The sequence below is a fragment of the Paramormyrops kingsleyae genome, chromosome 11 (assembly GCF_048594095.1).
Source record: "Paramormyrops kingsleyae isolate MSU_618 chromosome 11, PKINGS_0.4, whole genome shotgun sequence".
NCBI classification, from domain to species: domain Eukaryota; kingdom Metazoa; phylum Chordata; class Actinopteri; order Osteoglossiformes; family Mormyridae; genus Paramormyrops; species Paramormyrops kingsleyae.
This window is the reverse complement of record NC_132807.1, coordinates 3,835,885-3,857,110: the sequence shown is the minus strand read 5'-3', so window position 1 is coordinate 3,857,110 and position 21,226 is coordinate 3,835,885. Positions and strand designations below refer to the sequence as shown.

Here is a 21,226-nt window from a genome sequence, read left to right as displayed (position 1 = left end):
AATAAAGGCTGTGTACTTTAGCCACAGAACGTGGAAGGCAACCAGAATTGCATATCGTCAGCTGTGCTAATGCAAGCGGGAGAAATAACCTGGTCTGAGTTTGCTTTAAGGCCTACAGCGAGACTGGGGTACATCTGAGTACCCATTCTGTCCCCCTTTAGATAAGCCCTCCAAAACAGACAATTACAGTAAAAAGAGACTGAGAAGCACATGCGGCCAATTGTCGAAAGAATTGAAAATTAACGAGTGAAGACTTGGTCTGCAAATTTAGTGCTGCTGTAAAATTAATAGAATTAGCATCATAAAATAAAGAGCTTTTGGGGGAAAAATAGTATATTATTCCACAGCAGATTGGGGCACTGACATTACATCACGCTACATGGTAAACACAGAAAATTTTTACAAGCTATAAAGAGTCAAAACAATTACCCTAAAATGGAAAATTTTGTGAGAGCAAGGCTATTTTTGTCGGTTTGAAGTCCTCCGATCGCTAGCCAGCTAGTCACTAACCGGCAGCACTGGCCTCTTAACGTGTCGTCCAGCTGCCCTCTGTCAGGGGGAGGGAAGGACCCTGAAGTGAGCTAGACGGACACGCGTCCCCATCACTGACAGCATGCTGGACCGGCAACTGCAGATCTGGGAAAACATCTGTCAACAAACACATAAACGGAAGATACCATGAAGGTGTCTGAGGCGATATCACGGCCGCGGAACGCTGTGTGCCCACAGGCTCTTTCAGCTCCGCTTCCAATTGGCCGAGATGGATATGACAAAATCTCTGAGCAAAATTTAACAGGAAAATAGTTTTCTGCTCATCCTTGTATACTTGTGATCTTGGGAATTTCACATATGTGCTTTTATATTTATCTTCCAATTCTAGGTCACAGTTGAGGTTAAAACAAATACTAAAAGTGAATGAAATCATCCCATCTCACAGATGTACTTAATTTTTTCATTTCAAAAGCTGTATATGAATGTTTATATACTCAGAAAACATCTGGCAGATTATAGTAAACAAAGACAGGATTTTCCCTTCAAACCAGCAGTTCCAAAAACATACTTCCTTCATTTTAGCATTCAAGAAGCAGTTGCATTATTCTTGTTATCATGTTATTTTATTCTTCATCTCACATTCTTTTTTAATATGACTGAATAGCTGCAAAGTTGTAAAATGCACAACTAGTTATTAATCGCCATTATTAATGTGAAAGCACTTCTTTTATTCTAGGTGATCGCAGCCGGTCCGGTTATCGAGAGGGTATCCTTCACTTTACAATGAAACTTACTGGAGACAGAGAGCATATAATCTCCAACATGTAGAAGACCCATCACACTGCAGCTGTGTCCAGACAAATCTCGCATAAATAATCCTAAATTGTCACGAGGTCAATGATTCAGTTCTGCTTTCTTTTGCCAAGAGTGAGAACCAGTGAGTTTGTTATGCTGCTGGACCCAATGGAATTATGGGTAACTCCTCCTGAATGCTCATTGGTTGATGGCAGTTATAGAAATACATTATCTTGTCACGTGATGGGTGACTAAGAAGCTTACAGGCGTTCGGGCAGATTAGATTTTGCTCCTTTAATCTGGAAGATTATTGTCACACAAGCCTGAAACATCCCTGGAGAGAACTGCAACTCATTCACAGGAATATTTCATCTTCTGATCTTTTTTAATTATTGTGGGATATACAATAATAAGGATAAGCACTACAGGACAGGAGTCCTGTTGATCTCCTGTAGCGATTGGATATTGGCAGAACTCAGCTAGTTCATGCAAAGATTTAGATCATCCTGGTCGGTGAAGCATCTCGGTTTAATACCACTTTGAGTGCATGATTTTGAAAACTACTGCAGGCTGGCAGCCATAAGGATTGGTGTCTAACAATCTCAGCAGCAGGGCGACTACTTTCAGAGGACGGACACTCATCATTTTTTTGCAGAGAAGCTCCTGGATGTCTGCCCTTCTGGAATCCCTCTGGAAACCCTTGCAGATGGTGGACTTTGGGTGTTAGTCGGGAGATGCAGGAAGAACTTCAGGCAGCAGAATCAGGGGAGAGCTTGGGCAGGCTGGGAGGGCCAACTGAGGCCTGTCCTGATGCGGGGATCCCGGGAACACCCATGGTACCTAATCTCTTTTCAAGTTCCCAGCCAAGGAGCAGACAGAGGCAGAGGGAGGAGGACAATGGGGCCAGAAGCCTGGATGAGGACAGCATCCAGGGCCGCACCTCTGCTAGCCTGGCCCTGGAGGAGCCCGCCGTCCTGCTGGCCGACGGCATCGAAGACGCCGTGGACATTCGGGGGCTGATGAAAGCGCCTGGCTGCGGGAAAACAGTCCGCTTTCAAATACCACTGGCGGTGACTGAACACAATGAAGAGAGCCTGTTTCCAGACTGGCAGCCTGAAGAATGGACGACCTCCATCTTTGAAGAGTTATTCTCCGCAGAAGACTGGGTGGACATCACAGGTACATCACTCAGCAAGCCAGACGCACCATAGACAATGATATCTACATCTCTGATGGATCTGACACGACATAATGTACTTTGCAGTGATCAGTCATGCAGCTAAGATCTATCCCTCATTAAAAGGTACATAGAGAATATTAGCCGCAAGTCACTGACAAAATAATAATAATGATAATAATTAACAGTACGGAATACTGTCATTTTACACATGCTTATATAATGGATCTAGCTACTACAGGTTAGTAATACATGCTGAAATACTCACAGTAAGGAGTAAATTATCCAGCTTCACTCATACTCTGGGTGTTGACATGGTCAGGAAGGGCTGCAATACAAGACGTTTGTTTCATACTTCCTGAAGAGAGCCAGTTGTTGGCTACTACGTCCTGAGTCGCCTTGCATGTCTGCAAGCTACAACAACAAATGGATTAACCAACCACCTCCACACATGTTGGTCTGCAGATGACGGACTACTGAGGAAGAAGATTGTACAACAAGGCCTTCAGCAGTGGACCCGGCCCGTCTGGGGCCAGGAGGTCACCGTCAAGCTGCAGGGGATCCTGGAGGACAGGACTGTGGTGGAGAAAGACTCCAAACTCGTGTTTGTCACTGGAGAAGGAGACGTCCACCAGGTGAGGCATGAAGCTACCTGTGCAAGTGCAGACAGTGGAGCAATAGTGCAGGAAAGTTTAATTACAGCATGTAATGGTAGTTTAATTACAGCACGTAATGGTAGCTTAGTTACAGCATATAATGATGGCTCAATTACAGTGTGTATCGCTGGTTTAATTATGGCACGTAATGACAGGTTAATTACAGTAGGTAATGCAAGTCTAATTACAGTGTGTTGGACTACTGTGACAGCAGTCTCTGTGCCGTAAATGTACTAACCTTAAAAGCCATGTAAACAGTCTCAGGTGGGTGACTGAGGAGTCACGCAGAGCCTGTGCTTTGTCACATATCTATGTCCCCTCATTAGCCGGTCAGGAAAGTCACATCATTTTGTCACTTTCTGGCCTGTACTCTTCACTTCACTCGCGGAAACGACAGGTCTCTTCACTGGCAGTTAGACATGCGTGTGAAATCCCTCGTGCTTCCCGCCGCAGCGTCATGGGTCTAAAAGGCCTTTATTGGCGGTACAGTCATGTCTGGAGAAAGCGCCCCCGTTTGGAGACTTAAGGGAAGTGTCATGTAAACACCAGGGTGACTCAGCCTCCCACAGTTAAAAATACCGGAAACATTTGGGTTACTGAGGTCATTCGCCGAGACTTTTCTCAAACAGATCAGTGGTAGCGATTAGCCTGTGATATTTACACAGGTCTCACCGTGCTGAATGAGCAAACTCCCTCTTTGACACAGGCCTTGGAGCGATGTGCCGTGTCAATGCATCCTGAGGAAATCTCGCTTCTACTCACCAACTCCCAGTACGCTTACGGACGTCAGGGAAGGTATGGCGACTGATGGCTGGGGCCATTGGTGATGTTAGAGGGCTGAAATACACGCATGAAATACACCTGCTGTATTCACTGTACATTATTAAACGTTTTTCGTTAAGACTTAAAGCACTCATATATAATGCATTATAGATATCTTCATAATACATTATAATGCATTTATAAAGTATTATAGATACTATTTATAAAAACGCATAACACTATAGTCTTGTTAATTATGAATTAAGAATGCTCTATGAAGCTCTCATCTATAATGCACTATAAATACCTTCATAATGCATTATAACGGCTTATACTGACCATTGTTTGGACATAAGATTCAACTTCTTAAACTGTTATTACTAGGTTAGAAATGAAATAGCTCCATGGTTATTGGGCATCGCTACCCATTAATGTCATCTGAAATCCCCACTGTGTTCTCTGGGTGTCATCGGGATCTCTCAGAGGATTACAGCTTCCCTGCATGTGGTCATTGAGTGGAATACAGCGTGATATGTTATCTGTAGGTTACTTGCAGTGTGTACTTCTGGTGCTGAGGTGTGTTTGACTCTCGTGGTGTGTTTGACTCTCGTGGTGTGTTTGACTCTCTTTGACTCTCGTGGTGTGTTTGACTCTTGTGGTGTGTTTGACTCTCGGGGTGTGTTTGACAGGGGCCGTGTTTGTCTGTCTCTGCCTTGTGGATTGGCCCCTGTATGCCAAGTTGGATTGGGCATCACTGTGAGCACTGGGCACCTCGTCACTCTCTTCCACAAGTCAAAGCAGGCGGCCCATAATGCACTTTTCGCACTGCTGATTAGGCCTGAGTGATCCGCACGTATCAGACACAGCCTCTCCCCTGGGGGGTCCACAATCTCGCGCTGAGCCACTTTTTAAAAGGCTATAAGGGGCAGCTGGCAGCAGATGGATGAGCCAGGTCTGGTGCCAGGGAGGAACCGCTGATGTGCCACTGGACATTAAAACACCCAGCTGTGTAAATGGGTCAGAGATCCAGTATAATCCTCTTATAAAGCAACCACATTCAACATGTAATCAATCATCATCATCATCATCACAATACCCAATAGACAAAATCTGGCGAACTGATCGATCTTTTGTTTCCCACAAAATAAAAAATGATGAAATGTTATCCCGCTAATAAATACTGGCAAGTTTAGCCAGCACCGATTTTTAAATTAATTTTCCCATGCAGAAATAAAGGGAAGCAAAAAATGTATAAATTTATTACTTAAATGTAATTAGGGTGCAAAAATAATTCAAAATACTAAATTTTTGCCGCTGCTATATCGCTTTTCCTGCACTTCCGCTTAACGCTGGTGCTTGTGATCAACCAATCAGCAAGCAATCGATCAACGCACCTCCCCAGTAATTCATGTTCAAACGAAAAGTACCTAGTCTGGAGTAGGTACTAAAAAAGGATTTTGGAACTACAATTGGGCCAAGTTCCTGTGGTGTGAATGCAACAAAAGTTCCTGGTTCCAGAAAAATGGTTCTGGTTCCAGAAAAAAAGTTCCAGCGATGTGAATGCGCCTCATGAGAGACACAGACACATATAGTGCTGAAAGCAAGCTTGGGGGTCACAGTGCAGGGTCAGGGGTGCAGCACCTCTGAAGCATTTGAGGGGTAAAGGCCGTGCTTATGGGCCCATGGCTGTGTGACTATTCTGTCGATGCTGGGGCTCAAGCAGGCTGAAGATCTGAGCCACCCTCTCAAGAGGCTGATCAATTAAGAGTATTGATCTGTTGTCGGTGATGTCATGGCGCAAGCTCGTATAAATCCTGTTCAAATGAGTAATGATGAATAGCGTGGCGGGACAGCTTGTCGTCCTCCTCAAGGCCACACGCTACAAATGCCCTCCGTCTTGAACCCGACAGCTAGCTGACACATTGGTGTGCAACATCTCTTTCTTCTTCAGCCTTTCTGGAAAGTTCCCCGATGCGCATGAATGGCACGTGTTTGCTTTGGCACGATGCCAACCTGGTTTTCTAGGCCGGTTCAGCTACTATCTCGGGACATGCCGTGGATGCTTCCTTCAGCCGGGGGGAGGTTTACAGGAGGCACGTCGATGGGAAAACCCGGAAAAAAACATGAATGTTATGGCATTCAGAAGAAGAAGGTGAACAAGCAGAATCAGCTGTGAAATACCCTCCCCCCCCAAAAAAAAAAACCCAGAACTCCACCATTATAATGCAAGAAGGTAATGGTGGCTGACCAATGTGCCCGGGACCCTGTGCTGGTGACGCACTATGCTGTGTTTCCATTTGAATGCTTTGCCATTTGGGTTAATGGTCTGGGCTAAAGCAGTAAGTGCTTACATGGGCCTTAGATTACAGACATGGAGATTTTAGTAGGATGCCTTCAGAAAAAAAGTATGCTGCACCTCCCCGATTAACAGCTCAAAGACTTTTGTTTGACCATACCTAGCTAAAAGGTCTTTGTTTGCCAGGACCACCAGGGGCCCCCATGCCCAGGCGTGTCGCCTGTCTCTATGGCCAGCGCCCAGATGCAGGGCCAGATCAACGGCCCTGTGTTTCCTGTGAGCAGCCCATTTAAATGAGAACCAATGTTCTGTCACAAGCGAGACAGACCCCAAGGGCTGATTCCGAAGCATTGGGCCACTTTTCCACTCAACAGTCATCCATCTTCCATAACTGCCTGTCGAGTACAAAGTCATAGTGCTGTTTTCAACCTTGTAGCCATATGTTTTTGTGAAAATGGCAGCTAGAATATTAATACTCGGTAATAATAACGGTGGTAGAAAAGAGAGGTCTTCGCTATGTAATATAGCTCCCTCTGCGTCTATCTACCTTCCCAGTGGGCCGGACATGCCCCCAGCTCCCTCTTATTGAATTTTGTGAACTCAGTGGGGGTGGGGGTTGTGGTCCCTCCATAAGTTTCCCTCCATGGTTATAATCAGAAATGATTCATTTTTTGAGGATGAGTGTTGCTATTCTCTGACACCCAACCAGCTGAGTACTCTGTGACGTGACTCTTTATAGTCAACTGGTTGGTTGAAACAAAATCTTGGTCTGGATTCTCACTTTCCGGACCTGAATTTTGCATCTCTACCCAAATGCCTGCCCGCCTAGCCCCGGTTCACCTGTTCTTCTAACTGAAACACAATGAGAGTCTGACTGAACCCTGAGGTGCACATCAGAGGCAGGAAGCATCACTTAACCCAAAAAGGGCATCGAGGAGGCCTGACTTCAGGTGTTTTCTTTTATCTTTGGCCTGCATCACAGGCTGGGAGCTTAGTGGAAGTAGACAGTGGGGCCATATCGTGCCATCAGACTTATGAGGTGTTCAGGCGGCCTGCTGTAAGAAGCCATTATGTGCGTGTATGATTAACAGTTTTTCCAATAAGAACTACATGCAGGAGTTATTTTCTCATATTACTGAGTCGCTCTTCTTGGATTTTATTTCTGGAATTGAATTGGACTCATGTCAGAAAGACCACATTACTTGTTATGAATGATAATGTGATTACGACAGACAGTCCGGGGCTCAGTCTTACTCTCGCTTTGTGGTTCTTTGTGATTAAGCCACCTGCACAAAGAAGACGGACCCATCGAATCCAGGACTGCGGTTCCTGTCGCTTCAATTCTGATGTTGGATTTGTACGCATCTTGTCTCCGGATGCCCAAGAAGGTCATACATGCCGGTAATGATCTCAGAGAATAGAAACACTCACCTTAATACAGCCGCTATAATTATCACCCAGATGCATGAGGCTCCACTATGGCAACCTTCAAGACATGCCCTTAATTAGCAGAAGAGAGCGGCTGCGAGTCAGGCGGGGCCGTGCATCTGGGGACACCACGTCCCAGAGACGTGCCGCGGGGAAACAAAGGGACCCTGAGGTCCAGAGATCCCCACTGTTGATTTACGTCTAATGAGTAAGGAGAGAACATTTCAGCTGGTCGTCATGTTTGTGAAAGTTTTGAAAGCCGGTTCCTGTGCTCCCCAGGCAGTTTAAACTGGTTTTACCTCATCTGTCATCCTTTGGGAGTTTATACTGGTGTGCAGTTTAGGACCTTAAAGCTATGTTTATCTTCTAATTGAAAGAGTTCAGCTGAAACTATGACATATAACAATATATCAGCCTTGTTACATATGTGCCAGGCCCTGTCTGCAATTACTCCCACCCCTCCACACTCACTGATGTGTTTGTGGTCTTTGCATCTCTGCTGCTTCTGCCCTTTAATACAGGATCCCACCCTGGGGGCTGAAGTTGGCCCAGTTTACAAAGAGGGCTCCTCGGTTTTTTTTTTTAAATGAGGACCGAGACCAACCGCGGACCCTCAGAGCATGTTCACCACATTAGCCTGTTCATGTCAAATGTGATTCCTGGGAGATCAGGATGCAAGACATGATTTATCTAGGGGTTGGTGGGGGACTCTACAGGAGGTCCTCAGCCATGTTCTTCATGAAGCCCCAGATGGAGCATCTAAACTCACATGGCTGGTCAGACACCTCGTCACTCGGATTTTCACCATCTGCAGGGACGGTCAACCTCCGTGTCCCCTGGAACTTCAGGGTGACCTTGCACGTTGAAAGATGTCAAATGCCACCACATCGCGTCCCAATCCAAATGAGGCGTTTGCATAGACATACATCCTTACATTAAGAACATTTATCTGAATTTAGGTTTGTAAGTCCTGCTTGGGATTCCAGACATCGTACAGATAATGGACAGGCATTGATGTCGTTAATGCAGGCTAAAATTAGCTTTACAAGTGAGATTGCCATCATGTCTCACCTTTTGCTGTCCCGCCGAGTTGTGTCATTTTTATTTACATAGTGAATGTCTTCCTCCTTATCCCTCTTATCGCGTCATGTTTGTGTTTGGCATCTGCCGCAAGGCACTGCAGAGATGTAAAGCCGAGATACAGAGTCCTTGTTGTGGCACATAACGTGGTTTACAGTCAGGGTACAGTGAATTATTTCTCACAGAGACGTCTTCGGTTGGCAGGCTGTAATGGTCTGCTGGAACCACTGTCGGCCTGGATGTAATCTACACAGGAAGCCTTTGTTGCTCAGATCCGTGGTTAGAGCACGGCACTGCGAGGCTCTGGAATATCCGGCCTGCCTTGTAATCAGATCGGAGCGATGCAGTGCATGCTGGGGCTCGTACCCGCACCGCGTGGCCCGGGGCAAACAGGCAGTTTGTGAAAATGGCCAACTGTGCCTGGACTGGCAGAATCCCACCCCCCCCCACCCCCAAAGGAACCAGTGTAGTGGAAATACCTGCTACCTTCTTGTTTAATAACTGGTGAAAAAAGCAAATAAGCTGCACAGTGAACCGTGTAAAGACGCAATAAATACGTCTGATAACGACAATAATAACCTGATGTAAAGGCATTACCTGATCCACTGTCCACACCAGTAAGTAAACAAAAGATGTCATTTATTAAGCTGGCCGTAATTTCAACCATGGGGCCAAAGCTGTGGTGGTAATACTGATAGAAAGAATAACTATTAATATAGATATATAAATATATATCACTAATAATAAAAATAAAAAATCCCAATAAAAAGGTTTCACACACGCAAAACCTGAGAAGTTCCTAAATGTCACGTGGCATAATTTACTTAATTGGATTTTCATGGAAATCCATCATCTTTTCGTACTGAAGCCCAAATGCTGGGCGTGTTTTTTTTTTTTTGCAGACGTGCTACTTGCTGGTTGCCATGGCAACCACGGGGTCGGGGGGGGGGGGGGGTACATGCTCTGGACAGACTCATCTTTTAATTGTGTTAGTCCAAACGACGCAGCTGGAAGCATGATGTTAAGGCGACGCTTGTTTTTCGCGGGACGGCCGGGTCGTAGCAGGCCGAGTCTGTCTCCCAAGAGCACAAAACAGAGAAGAAAAGGCATCTGTTCATCCTCCCAGATCAGACATCCGGATAAAATATATAAAATATATAAATTTTCATGAAGGATATTCATATTCATTTTACTCTCAAAACATCTCCAAATCAAATGACTATAGTCTGGACAGATACCATGAGTATATTTACGGGTAACAGATGATGGTAGTCAGATAGCATAACTAACTACTGACCAATCTACCTGGAGATACCTGGTGATGGCCACAGGTGACCTAACGTGACTGACACTGGGGTGACCTCCCCGTGCCCTTTCACCTCTGGGAACCGCTGAAGGTGGGCTGCCTTTGTTATTCTGGGAGTCTAATATCTCCGCTCTCCCTGCCTGGGGAAGCAGCCCATCTGCTCCAGTGACAGCTGACGGCGGACCTTTCAACACGACTTTGAGGAAAGACAGGACACAATGGAACAGAACTGTCAACAAGGCCTCCTCCAAATTCTGCCAGACTGAACATGTTTACACAAGTCCGTTTTTCAAATCCAGCCACTTCCCCTTCTCTTTTGGGGCAGGAGCAATATTGTCAACCTACAGTGAACACGGTGAGAGTAAAGAACCTCCCCAGCTCCTCCCAGCAGGGCCCCACCCATCCTTAAATCCTGGGTACACAAGTATCTTTGGTGTGGGACTCCACCTGCCAGTTTTCGGTACAGCCCCCCCCTCCTGGAGAGCTCCATAAATGGTGCCCACGGTTTTACTGAAATCCCCACAGGCAGCCGGAGGCCTTCCCAGGTGCTTTGCTCGTAACAACAAACACCTGCGCGCTGTGTGCTCACATGGGGGCGGGGGCTGTTTTTGGCCGTATTGGATAGAGCCCGCTTTGTGAAGCAGCATTCTACTGTAAACTGCAGGCTTTGGAGAAACAGATCCCTCCACTCTTCGTCCATGAAGCGGCCCATTCAGGACGACACCTGAAATTTCCGCTGTGACTCCGTCAGCCTGCGGAGAAACCACTTCCTGTGGGCTTCCTTGTCATTGTTCAATGGGCTGTGAATATTGAAAGTGCCGGAGTGCATCACCTGCCTGGAACGAAGAAAACAAATATGCCAGGTTGGGAGTGTCCGTGAGACAGAAAGCGAGAGATATTATATCACAGCTCAGGTACTAATGCGGTCATCAAACAATGTGTCCTATCCGAGTCGCTGATGCCGAAGTCCTGGGGTCCGTCATCCAGCTCGGTGATTCATACTGCAGTACCCTTCTATTAGGCTGTCGTTACCCCATTTGGCATCTCAGAAAGCACACTAAAGCACTGCTTCTGCGTAAGGGTATCCCAGAAGGTGGCGCAGTGGTTGAGGACTGAAACGCATGATCAGTAGCCTGCTGAAAATAAGCAGCAATAAAATATATAAAAATGATACTGCTGAGTAATGAGATAATGTGATAAATTACACATAAGTGAAGAAATTACAAGCTGGTTCAGCTTCTTGTAAACAACTCTGACACTGATGCTCATTTGGTCACACATTTAATGTTCAAATATTCCCTGGCTCTATTGGTTTTACACCTTTTGTTAACCAGGCTGACAAGGGAACTAAACATTTGTAAACGTGTAAAGGTAGGGCCTCCTGCAGGATGTTTGGTGTTAACTCGTCTTAGCTCATGTCAACTTGTGTTAGCCTTCTTCTCATCAGGGGTGATGGAACCGCGAGCAGCTACCTGTGCAGATGGTGAAATGATTCATCTCCTCAGCAGAGCAGTGTACGAGACCCCCAGAGGGCTGAACGTGTGGGGCAGGGGGGGGGGGGGGGCGTTCTCCTGTGATTCACTGCCTGCTTCAGTAGCTGAATTCTTTCTTGCAAATCCAGGTTCTTTCATGAGCCGAGAGTGGATGAGGGATGTGGAGATAGATGAGCGTTGGATTAGCCGGTGGGTCAAAGTCTCACGTGCGTTTCGTGGGCGAGACACCTGGCTCTCTGGAAGGCGGGATCATTTTCACTCAAAGATAAGCATCATATTGTTATCCCAGCTTAAACAGGTCTTCAGTGAAGAGGTCTACTCCTCTCAGCCGGACATAGACCATGACTCATCGGAGACCCACAATGCTGAGACTCTGTTAATTGGCTGAAGAGACGTTTTTGTAATGAAGCTGTAAAATAGAATCTTCTGACAGAGGGATTCATTTCTACTCTTCTTCAGCCACTAATAGGCAAAGAAAATGTGACTATATATGTACCACACATGCTTTGGCCCGCGGCTCCGCGAATAAACTACAAGACCAGACAGACCCTGAGACATGCTACGTTATAGCCTCTAGATCATCCCAAATTTTCAGTGCACTTCTTTCCTTAAAAACACAACACAAAATATAAGGCAGCAGGTACTGGAGAGCTTGATAAGCCATAATAAGCCATAATAAGTCGAAGACGTCAGGCTTAACTCCCAGGATGGGACCCAGCGGTGGTACCTCTGAGCCTGGTACTTCACCCGGAATGCTCTGGAAATATATCAAGCTAGGAATACACATAAAAACTGTTTTTGTGGGCCAGACGCATAAAGAACTATGTGGTACTGGGAATCAGGGAGGTGGTGGCAGGACCAGGGGCCCAAATCACACAAACACTGGCCCAGTACCAACCCAGTCAATCAGACTGGGAATCAAAGCAACAGGTCTTGAGATTGGCATCAACACAAGAATCTGGGACTAATGAAAGACAACAGAAGACTACCCCCCCCCCCCCCCCCCCAACACACACACATACACTTGATAATGCGAAGATTTAAGCTGTTTCTGTGCTCTTTACTAAACACAAAGGCTTGGTGTGTGAAGAGCCCAGCAGAGTGTACCAGAAGGCCTGCAGCACGTTGTCTAAACACGCTTACGCTGTATATGTGCTGTCAGGAAGCATTCATGGGCCGTACGGAACACCTCAATGAGCCGAGCAGCAGAAATTCACCAGGCACTGAAGTGTGACCGCTCATTTCCTCTGCTGTATTACCTTGCATCGACTTGATGACGGACCCACTGTGTACTGACTAAGAAGAAGAGTGATTGCCTATTAATATGCGGGGAATTCAGGTGATGCACGTTTATACAGGTGGTGCTGCTTCCAGCCCCAGGGATCCTGGGTTTATGCCCTGGCTCTGCGCTCGAGGAGCTCGTCTGTCTTCTTCAGTTTTCTCTGGCTTTCCTGCATCCCCTTTTCCACCATTCTCCATTCCCAGTTTCCTGATTGGTCTTTCAATGAGTGTCACCCAACCCCAGCTTAACAGAGCTCAGTTACATCGTCACAGACTGCTTACACAGCCCAAACCACATAAGTGTGGATCACAGGCCCGTGCCAGTTGGTTCTTAATGGGAAATATTCCAATGAAGTTGTTTTGATATTTCTGCCATAAAACTATATTTGGGATCTTAGATTTATATATCAAATCCGGGAATTAATAAAAAGAGCTGTGTATCGGCTATTCGTGTCCGGCGGGTGCAGAGATTGAACCCTGGCCAGACGGTCAGTGGAGTTAAAGAGCAAAACGCTGGTCTGCAGATTCATAAGAAAGCGGCCACAGCAATGAGGGCAGTAGGTGCAGGCGTGGGCCTGTAATCCACTGCAGCTGGTAGGGATCATATAAACCCGTCTCGTATTTAACGGAGCCCTTTCTCCTGCTCACCCTTTACGCTTAATTAAAATCTGCGGGGGCCCACCAGCTTCATACGCCCCTCTTAACCCAGGTGCCGTGCCCGATTGCAGCAAATGAGATATCTGGTGCCTAGTAAGCTGAGCTACAGGTTTGTTTGGCTATTCTGACAATGACTCCTTACAATAAAACTACTTTTTTTTTAAATCTCAGGTTTCACATGGGAGACTGGGGTATACCTGATGAGGAGAGTAGAGATTTTGTTAAAGAGGGTAGGACGGAGATGGCAAAAAGAGACTTTCCCCGCAGGGATCAATAAAGTATCCTTCTGAAGCTTGAGATGTTCTCCTCGTTGGTTGTTGATTATTTGACCACATTGTTTTTGAAGCCCTATGTCAAAGTTGATTAGGGATTAAGTGCCGCAATTAGCTTGTGTTCAACATTTGAAGATAAGCTTTTATGATAGGATTTTGCTGTATTATCATCTCTTTCTTAGGCATCCGTTTCCAAAAGCTCTATGAATCTGTTTACTTCCACCTGTCATTAATGCAGACTAAGGATTCCTGCTTAAGCAGGTTGAGCGTGACCCAGCATTGAATAATACGTTTTATAGATTGTGTCTGTCCTTTATGGAGTGTGTCTGCCCTGTTTAACAGCGAGGCACACAAATCATCAGCAAAGTAAGATTATGCCCACATGGGCTGAAGTCAATAGAAACTATAAATCACCGAACACAGGGGCCAAGGTGCTGTCTGGATGACAGAGTGGCTAGAATGTAATGGGCCTCGTAAACCGTGCATCGTGTATGAGGCCAGACTGAGCAGAGGCTGTCACTGCATAAATCAGCGTTTTTCAGCTGTGCTGCAGCTCAGCTCTCTGCACTACCTAGATATGTTAACTTGTGGGGGTCAACAGGAAAAATCACTAGTGATTGGTGGAAATGAGAGATCACAGACCCCAGAAAAGAAAGACCTCAAAGCATGATGAGATACAAGGTCTGGAGGTACCAAGTTCTTCCGTACAAATCAAATCAAAGATTTAGTTGTCATATACTAAGGAATACAGTACAATGTGCAGCGAAATGTTTGTCTAACTCCAAGACTGCGGTAACAGAAAACACAAATATAAAGAGACTAAACATTAAACAATAAACAATGATCATAAATAACCATTAATAGTGAACATTTAGTAGTAAAGTGACAGGTGATAGTGTCAAATGAGTAAATAAGTATATCCATATGAAAATATATAGTGGGAGTATATAATGGGTTGTAGAGGGACATTTTAAGCGTATATGGTGTGAAGGCACTATGAAAATCCCACAATAACAGCATAGACATGAGCCGGTATCACAGCATCAGTCCCTGGACAATATCCCATTGAATCGATGTTCTCCATCATCAGGAACAGGGTGTCACATGAGAAGGGGGGACAGTTCCTACACGACAGTCAAGTTGTCACCCTCACTAGTCCAGCAAAGCGGCTGTTTGCCGAATTCTTCTGGCAGGTGGTGGGGACCATGCTCAGCCAGGATTGAAAGCATCTGTGGCGAAAGTGGAAACGGCACGGTCCCAGACGGGCTGGGCCGTCTGCTGAGGCTCCCACCCCAATAAAGTGACCACAATGTACAGCAGACTCTGTTAAGCGTGAGGCTGCTCTCATTTACAGGCATCTGGCAAGCATTCTGGAGAATTTTCATAAACAGAACTCGGGTCATTCCTGAGTTTCCTCAGGAAAAAAAAAGCCCTTATATCGAACAGCAGAAGGTCCTTTGAAATCATCTGTCACCAGAAACAGCACCACATGGCACTACTAACAACGAGGACAACTGGTAATGGTCTCAGCAGGCTGGCATTAGGAAATGATCATTCTCTATGTTTAGTTTAGTGAGCTGACATCACTTTTTCTCCACCTTAGTCAACATTAGTAATCCTGTGCATGTCTGTTAGAGTTAAACCAGTTGAAATTGTATATTTATATCTGGGAATTTGTTTAGGTTGGCTCAGTGAGTTTCAGGGGGTATGAATCCTACCTGCATTCAGAGTGGGTGGAGTTTGTATGTTCTCCGTAGGGAAGTTTACTTAAACACCTTTTGCAGTGTCAGTGATGTGAGATTTAGCTCCTTTGTGAAGTCCAACTTCCCCGAGACACTTGTGGAGCACAATGTTGATGAAGCAGGGACTGATGTCTTCAGTTTGTTTCAGTAGAAACATCATGACTGTCTCTGCAGAGACCCTGATGTTCCAGCCTGGGCCTCTCTGCTCTATGAGGTCCAACTCCTGGGTTTCAGGGACAAACCAGACCCCCTGACTCTCTCGATCCCGGACCGCATACGGATTGGCAACCAGAAACGGGAGAGAGGCAACTTCTGCTTTCAGAGGGAGGACTACAGCATGGCTGCTAGAGTCTACTACATGGCCCTGGATGTCCTGACCACAACATCCAGAGGTAAACCTCAGCATTAGGCCATATGCGGCCATATGCTGTCATTTGTACTGTGGGTTGGTATGAGAACAAATCTGAAAAAAATACACAGTCTCGTTTCCCAGAATGGTGGCTGTAATGACCCTTTTGACTTTCCTAAATGTCACCTCATCTAGTGTACAAAGAAAATATCTGAGCTGAGCCTTATAGTAATAATCCATACAAATCTTCATTAAATTCAATGACCTGCCCATGAAACAACCCATGTATATGCACAGCTACTGCTGTAAACATGTGGCAGTGATATATCTCAGGATATGAAGTCCCCTGACCTCACAAACTGCTTTAAATGCAGAATAAAGCACCCGAGAGCCACCAGAAATGAGTGCAGTGAAGGTTGACTCCAGGGACTAAACAGCATTGTCAGGGCTTAGGAGCACATGAGCTAACACACAGAGTACTTGGGCGTGTGACCCTCCCCAAGGAAGATGCTGCGGGCCAACAGAGATCTGCAAACCTTCAAGAGGGAAACCATCGCAGTGCATATTTCCAGATGTATAAGGGGCTGAAATCAGCAAGTAAAAATCATAATGATACCCACAGGAGAACCTCCCGGTCCAGAAGCAGTGCTGCCCTCCAAAGGATTTCCCAAAATTCACCAGCCTAACTATATATTCAACTGTCGTCATCTGTCTCACACAGGAGAACAGAAATGGTGGGAAAAAGCTTAGGATGAAAGCTTGTAATTTTTTAAAGGCAGGATATAGGATCCCCCTCACCAGCCTCCAGAGACATCAGAGATCCCACACACCAGCAGCCCATAATCCTCAGATACGGCCCATGAACCCAGGCAGCATGCAAATTGGGTCTTAGTTCCCAGCAACGTTACAGTGCAATGAGACTTGTACCTCAGATTTCCACGCACCCTTATTGACTTATGGAAGCTGAAGACAGTCCTTTATACCTTAAAAGCGACAGTTTAGCTACAGGCTACTTCCTGACAGTTGGCCAGAGGCTTAATTTCCACAGAAAGTCCCACCTCTCTGGTAACCATACTGGCTGTTTTCATTGCCAAAGCAAGTGGCTGTCAAAATTCTGTGAGTTCCTCCTTTCTCTGATGGATGTCGTCTCCTTGGCGGTGAATAAGACATCATATATAGGGACAGTGTTTTTATACGGGTGAAAAAAGTGGAAGAAAGTTCTACAGCCACCAGGATCACCTCCGTTGTGGGTAAGGAAGCGTGATGTCCATCCCCCAGCGTCCTGGCCAATCCCCCCAAACTCCCAGCATCATTTAAAGCTTCATGTCCTCCATATGTGCAGGACCTTCTCCTGTATCCCCCTTGCAGACTGGGACAGTGCACTGGAGACGGAGATGGAGGAGGAGGTACGGGGATACCACATCAAGTGTCTCAATAACTTGGCCACAGCGCAGCTGAAGATGGAGCAGTTTGATGAGGCTCTGAGCACCAGTAGGGATGTACTGGCCCTGGACCCCCTCAATGTCAAGGCCCTCTTCAGGATGGGAAAGGTAAGGAGCCAAAGTCAAATCCTGTCCAACATAGGACATGCCTGAGCGACACAAACCTGGAATGATGGGGCTGGGTGGGACCGCTCACACTTTGCTTGCGCCAGGTTGGCATTTTTGGGCGTTAAGGTTTCACCTTTACATGTTAGCAGCTTGCTCATTACTGGGGAACTTTTGGAGGTATGTGGCCTTGAAATTTGGAAAGTTGGCCTGTGGCAAGTGCTCATGGGTGTTGTACTTACACAAAAATGTTCTGACGGCAGATGGAAAAATGATTGGTTCAGGGAAATAACTAATCAGACTGGAGAGGAGATGGATCTAAGCAACTAGAGGAGGCGGGACCAACCAATCAGATGTCTTGGTCCTGCCTCCTTCTAGTTGTTTGGACCTACCTCCTCTACAATCTGATTGCTTCAGAGAGATAACCAATCATTGTTCCTTCTGAAACAATAAGGGTTCCTTCTGCCCACAGAACATTTTTCTGAAAGTAAAACTCCCACACGCATGGTGAGCAGAGGTAGAAGAAGTACAGACCCAGACTAAACTTTTTTTAACCAACCAGTTGAGCATAAAGAGTCACATTCACGCAACTAGTTGATTGAAACAAAATTTTGGTCTGGATATGTCCTTTCTGGACCTGAACTTTTCACCTCTGGTGGCGAGTGACACTGCCCTCTGTCCACAGCTGCTGTCGGACAAAGGGGAGCTCGGCGAGGCTCTGGAAACGCTGAAAAAGGCCCTGAAGCTGGAGCCTTCCACCAAGGTGTGTCTTCTGAGCATCTCCCAAACATCCTCCCCCGTCCCTGCTCTCAAGGCCCTGTAGCCAAGCAGATGACATCATCAACGCCCTAGTGTCCCCATCTGCTGGTGAAAATGCACTGCGAGATTTACAATGTGTTTATACTCTCAGTCAGCACCCTTGCTGTACCTCCGACCAATGGATGGCAAGACATGTTCTGACAGGAAGACTCTCATGAGTTACTCTGCTCAGCTGGTGCACCCCCCTCCCCCAAAGAATGAATACCAAAAACATAGATCCTTTTGATACCAACCTATGCTAACAGTGCTTTGTAATGGAAGAACAGTCTTACCATTAAGCCATTGTTTCGGTGACATTTATAAGCTTAAACAAACAGCAACAGCCTCTCCTGCTGCACTCTGCACCCAAACCCCAGACTCTCTAAATTTGTTCTGTCCTTTTTTGTGATTATTTGTGATTTTTTTCTGGTCTGTGGCAGATGTTCTTTGGTCTATGCCTGCCTTGTCGGTAGTCTCGAACCTGGCAGTAAGCCAGACCCATTTAAACAAAGTGAAAACATCCACGCTGTGCTCCATGTGCTGAGGAAGGCCTTCTCCTCTGCCACCTGGAAGGCTGCCCCTCAGGTGTGAACGTGCTTTGAAATGGCCTTTGGGGTCGGTACAGCCCCAGGCTCCTAAGAGGTTACCTGTCACGACATGGCTTATGTCTGTTTCAGAACCTGACCTCTAGCAGATACAAGAAGAGCTGTTTTGCATCCTAATGTATTTCAATTACTTCCTCCATGATTTTGGCCATCTAGCATAAATAATCTTTCTAAAAATGTTTTATATAGACAGAGACACCAATTTAACATACTGCCATAGACATGCAAATACATTTTAAAAAGCAGAATGACTGGTCTGGTAGCTCTGAAATATTCAAATATGATATTTTCTTACAATGTCATTTCCCTATGTCCAAGATTCAGCGGAACAAAATATTTAAATAAGCAGTTTGGTCTATTAATGTTTCATGTTACAAACGGCCCCAGGAAACTGTATCTTCACAGGAAAGATGATACAGAAAATCAGAACCCCATCAAAACACACCTTGGTTGCTTGGGTAGGACTCCAGGAGGAGAGTTAAAGGTGCCACCCCAAACGGACAGCCGTCGCTGCTGCAATTCTCTGCTGACCTTTCTCAGCTGGTAACTGTTTTGGTCTCAGCTGAGTGGGGACATATATTGATATCTGCGAACATGAAAAATAAGAGAAATATTTCAGATTCCAGAAACAACTGTGTGTGACTCAAACTGTTTTTTTCTATTCTTTTGAAAATTGTGTCTGTTTGAATAAATATACAATATAAATTACAATAACTCTGATCAGTGACCAAGTGAAAGCTGATGCGTGTGAATTATGAGCAGATTCAGAAACATATTTAACGATGTTTCCCCCCGTGATTTTTTTTCCTTCAAAACACACAATCCACCCAATGATCACCATTTAACGACTCTGTTAAATATTTGTGATTAGTTTAAACACACTGATTAAAATATAAACAGAGACTTAATAGGAAAAATGACAGGGAACTTTCATTTCACATGACTGTGTAATTTCAGTTAAAAACAAAATGCACTATATGCATTAATCTATTTTAACAAAAGTGCAGCATTGCAAAACATTCACCCTCCGTACATCTGCGTGATCAAAATGTGGTCCATGATATCTCAAAATACACACACAGTTTGCTGTGCTATTTATTCTGTGATCAGCAAGTGGAAGTTACTATGGTTACTATGTTGATAAGAAATCATGAGTTTACTTACTTTTGCTGCCTCCTGCTGGTGAAATGGAAAATGTCATTAATTTGTGTTCTGAAGTTTTCCCAGTTTTCCTTTACAACCCTGTTGCTGGTTAATAATGTATGGTCCTTGAGAATATTATTCAGGTCTGTAGAGAGTGTGATTTTCTCTAGGCCATCCACGTGGAGCTGTCGAAGCTGGTGAAGAGACAGGCCAGACAGAACGAAACTCAAACGTGGAAGCGGAAACCCGCGCAGGTCTTCAGGGAAAACATTGTACCGTTTTCAAAATCGTCAGAGAAGGATGCTTCAGTAAGCATGCAGACACACTTCTGGGGAAGGGAAAATCCAGATTCACCTCAACCAGTTTTTAAAATTCCATTTTTCTTTGTTTTCAGGAAATTCCTTGGAAGTTCCTCTTTGGTGCCCTGGCAGTAGCCTTCGGAAGTTTGCTGACATCAGTGATACTGACCACGAGGAATTAACTCACAGCTCACCTCCTGATCAGGAGCAGGACGAAGCTCAAAGCAAATGTGTCCTGGAGAAGGGAAAGTAGAACGTGCACACCTATACTTTCTTACAGGAGGAGAGCCTGAACAACCTTGTCTGACTAAAGAATCCATGGGCACGCTCTGTTTTAAAGAAGTCTGACACTGACTATTACTTAATACACTAGATCTGTCCAGACCTTTGTGCATTTCTCTTGTTTTTGTCAGTTTGTTTCAAAGGATAAGCTGTCATTTATCAATCCTCAGGTGTTACCTGCCCATGTGTTAGCAGTGCTAATTGTGTAATAATAGAACACTCACATCACCATTCAGGGAGTGCAGGCTCACCGTGAGAGTGCAGCCTATCCCAGCGGGGTCACCGTGAGAGTGCAGCCTATTTCTCAGCGGGTTCTCCATGAGCGAGCAGCCTATCCCAGCGGGTTCTCCGTGAACGAGGAGCCTATTCCACTGGGTTCTCCATGAGCGAGCAGCCTATCCAACCGGGGTCTCCGTGAGCAGCCTATCTCAGCTTACCTTTGGAGGTGGTTCTGGATAAAGCTCACACTCTGTGGACAATTTAGGAACACTAATTCACTTAAACTGCATGTCTTTGGACTGTGTGAAAAAAGCAGAGAAATTTGAGAAAAAATACTTGGACAAACAGGCAAGAATCCTGTCAGAGTGACTGCAAAGCAGGCTAGGGTTGCCACCCGTTCCTTAAAGCATTGTCCCGCAGGTTCAATTGCACTCTGGACTTCTCACGTGAAATTATTTTTCTGACGCATGCAATTTGTCGTAGGAAGTTGAGGTGAAGCTGATTCGGTCCGCGGGGGAGCCTATAATACTCCAGGCCTGAAGGTGGT

At 45.6% G+C, this 21,226-nt stretch overlaps 1 protein-coding gene and 1 long non-coding RNA gene across 11 annotated transcripts; one reads left to right on the top strand and one right to left on the bottom strand.

Moving 5' to 3' along the window:
- Positions 1-2,021: 2,021 nt before the first annotated feature.
- On the top strand, positions 2,022-20,562 carry fkbp16 (FKBP prolyl isomerase 16). Its single transcript, XM_023841975.2, has 8 exons — positions 2,022-2,466; positions 2,930-3,099; positions 3,827-3,915; positions 15,612-15,829; positions 17,155-17,336; positions 18,019-18,096; positions 20,050-20,187; positions 20,274-20,562. The coding sequence occupies exons 1-8, from the start codon at positions 2,022-2,024 to the stop codon at positions 20,358-20,360; spliced, it is 1,407 nt and encodes a 468-aa protein (XP_023697743.1). The 3' UTR covers positions 20,361-20,562.
- On the bottom strand, positions 2,218-21,150 carry LOC111859377 (uncharacterized). Of its 10 annotated transcripts, none has more exons than XR_011993739.1 (10): positions 21,026-21,150; positions 20,234-20,929; positions 19,901-20,073; positions 19,182-19,322; positions 17,984-18,150; positions 9,992-10,828; positions 8,678-9,758; positions 2,908-3,957; positions 2,733-2,792; positions 2,332-2,449 (listed from the first exon to the last, which is right to left on the bottom strand). It is a non-coding gene; the product is annotated as an uncharacterized lncRNA (long non-coding RNA). The 10 variants fall into 10 exon arrangements; XR_011993733.1 differs by lacking the exon at positions 21,026-21,150 and having other exon boundaries at positions 20,234-20,413; positions 20,712-20,843; XR_011993741.1 differs by lacking the exon at positions 21,026-21,150 and having other exon boundaries at positions 20,373-20,413; positions 20,712-20,843.
- Between the last annotated feature and the right edge of the window lie 76 nt (positions 21,151-21,226).

What these genes read in the sequence shown, in the direction of transcription:
- fkbp16 (XM_023841975.2), top strand. Translation starts at nt 2,022, where the DNA reads ATGCAGGAAGAACTTCAGGCAGCAGAATCAGGGGAGAGCTTGGGCAGG. An exon ending in AGACTGGGTGGACATCACAG is followed by an intron (nt 2,467 to 2,929) that starts GTACATCACTCA and finishes GTTGGTCTGCAG; the next exon opens with ATGACGGACTACTGAGGAAG. An exon ending in CCTGACCACAACATCCAGAG is followed by an intron (nt 15,830 to 17,154) that starts GTAAACCTCAGC and finishes TCCCCCTTGCAG; the next exon opens with ACTGGGACAGTGCACTGGAG.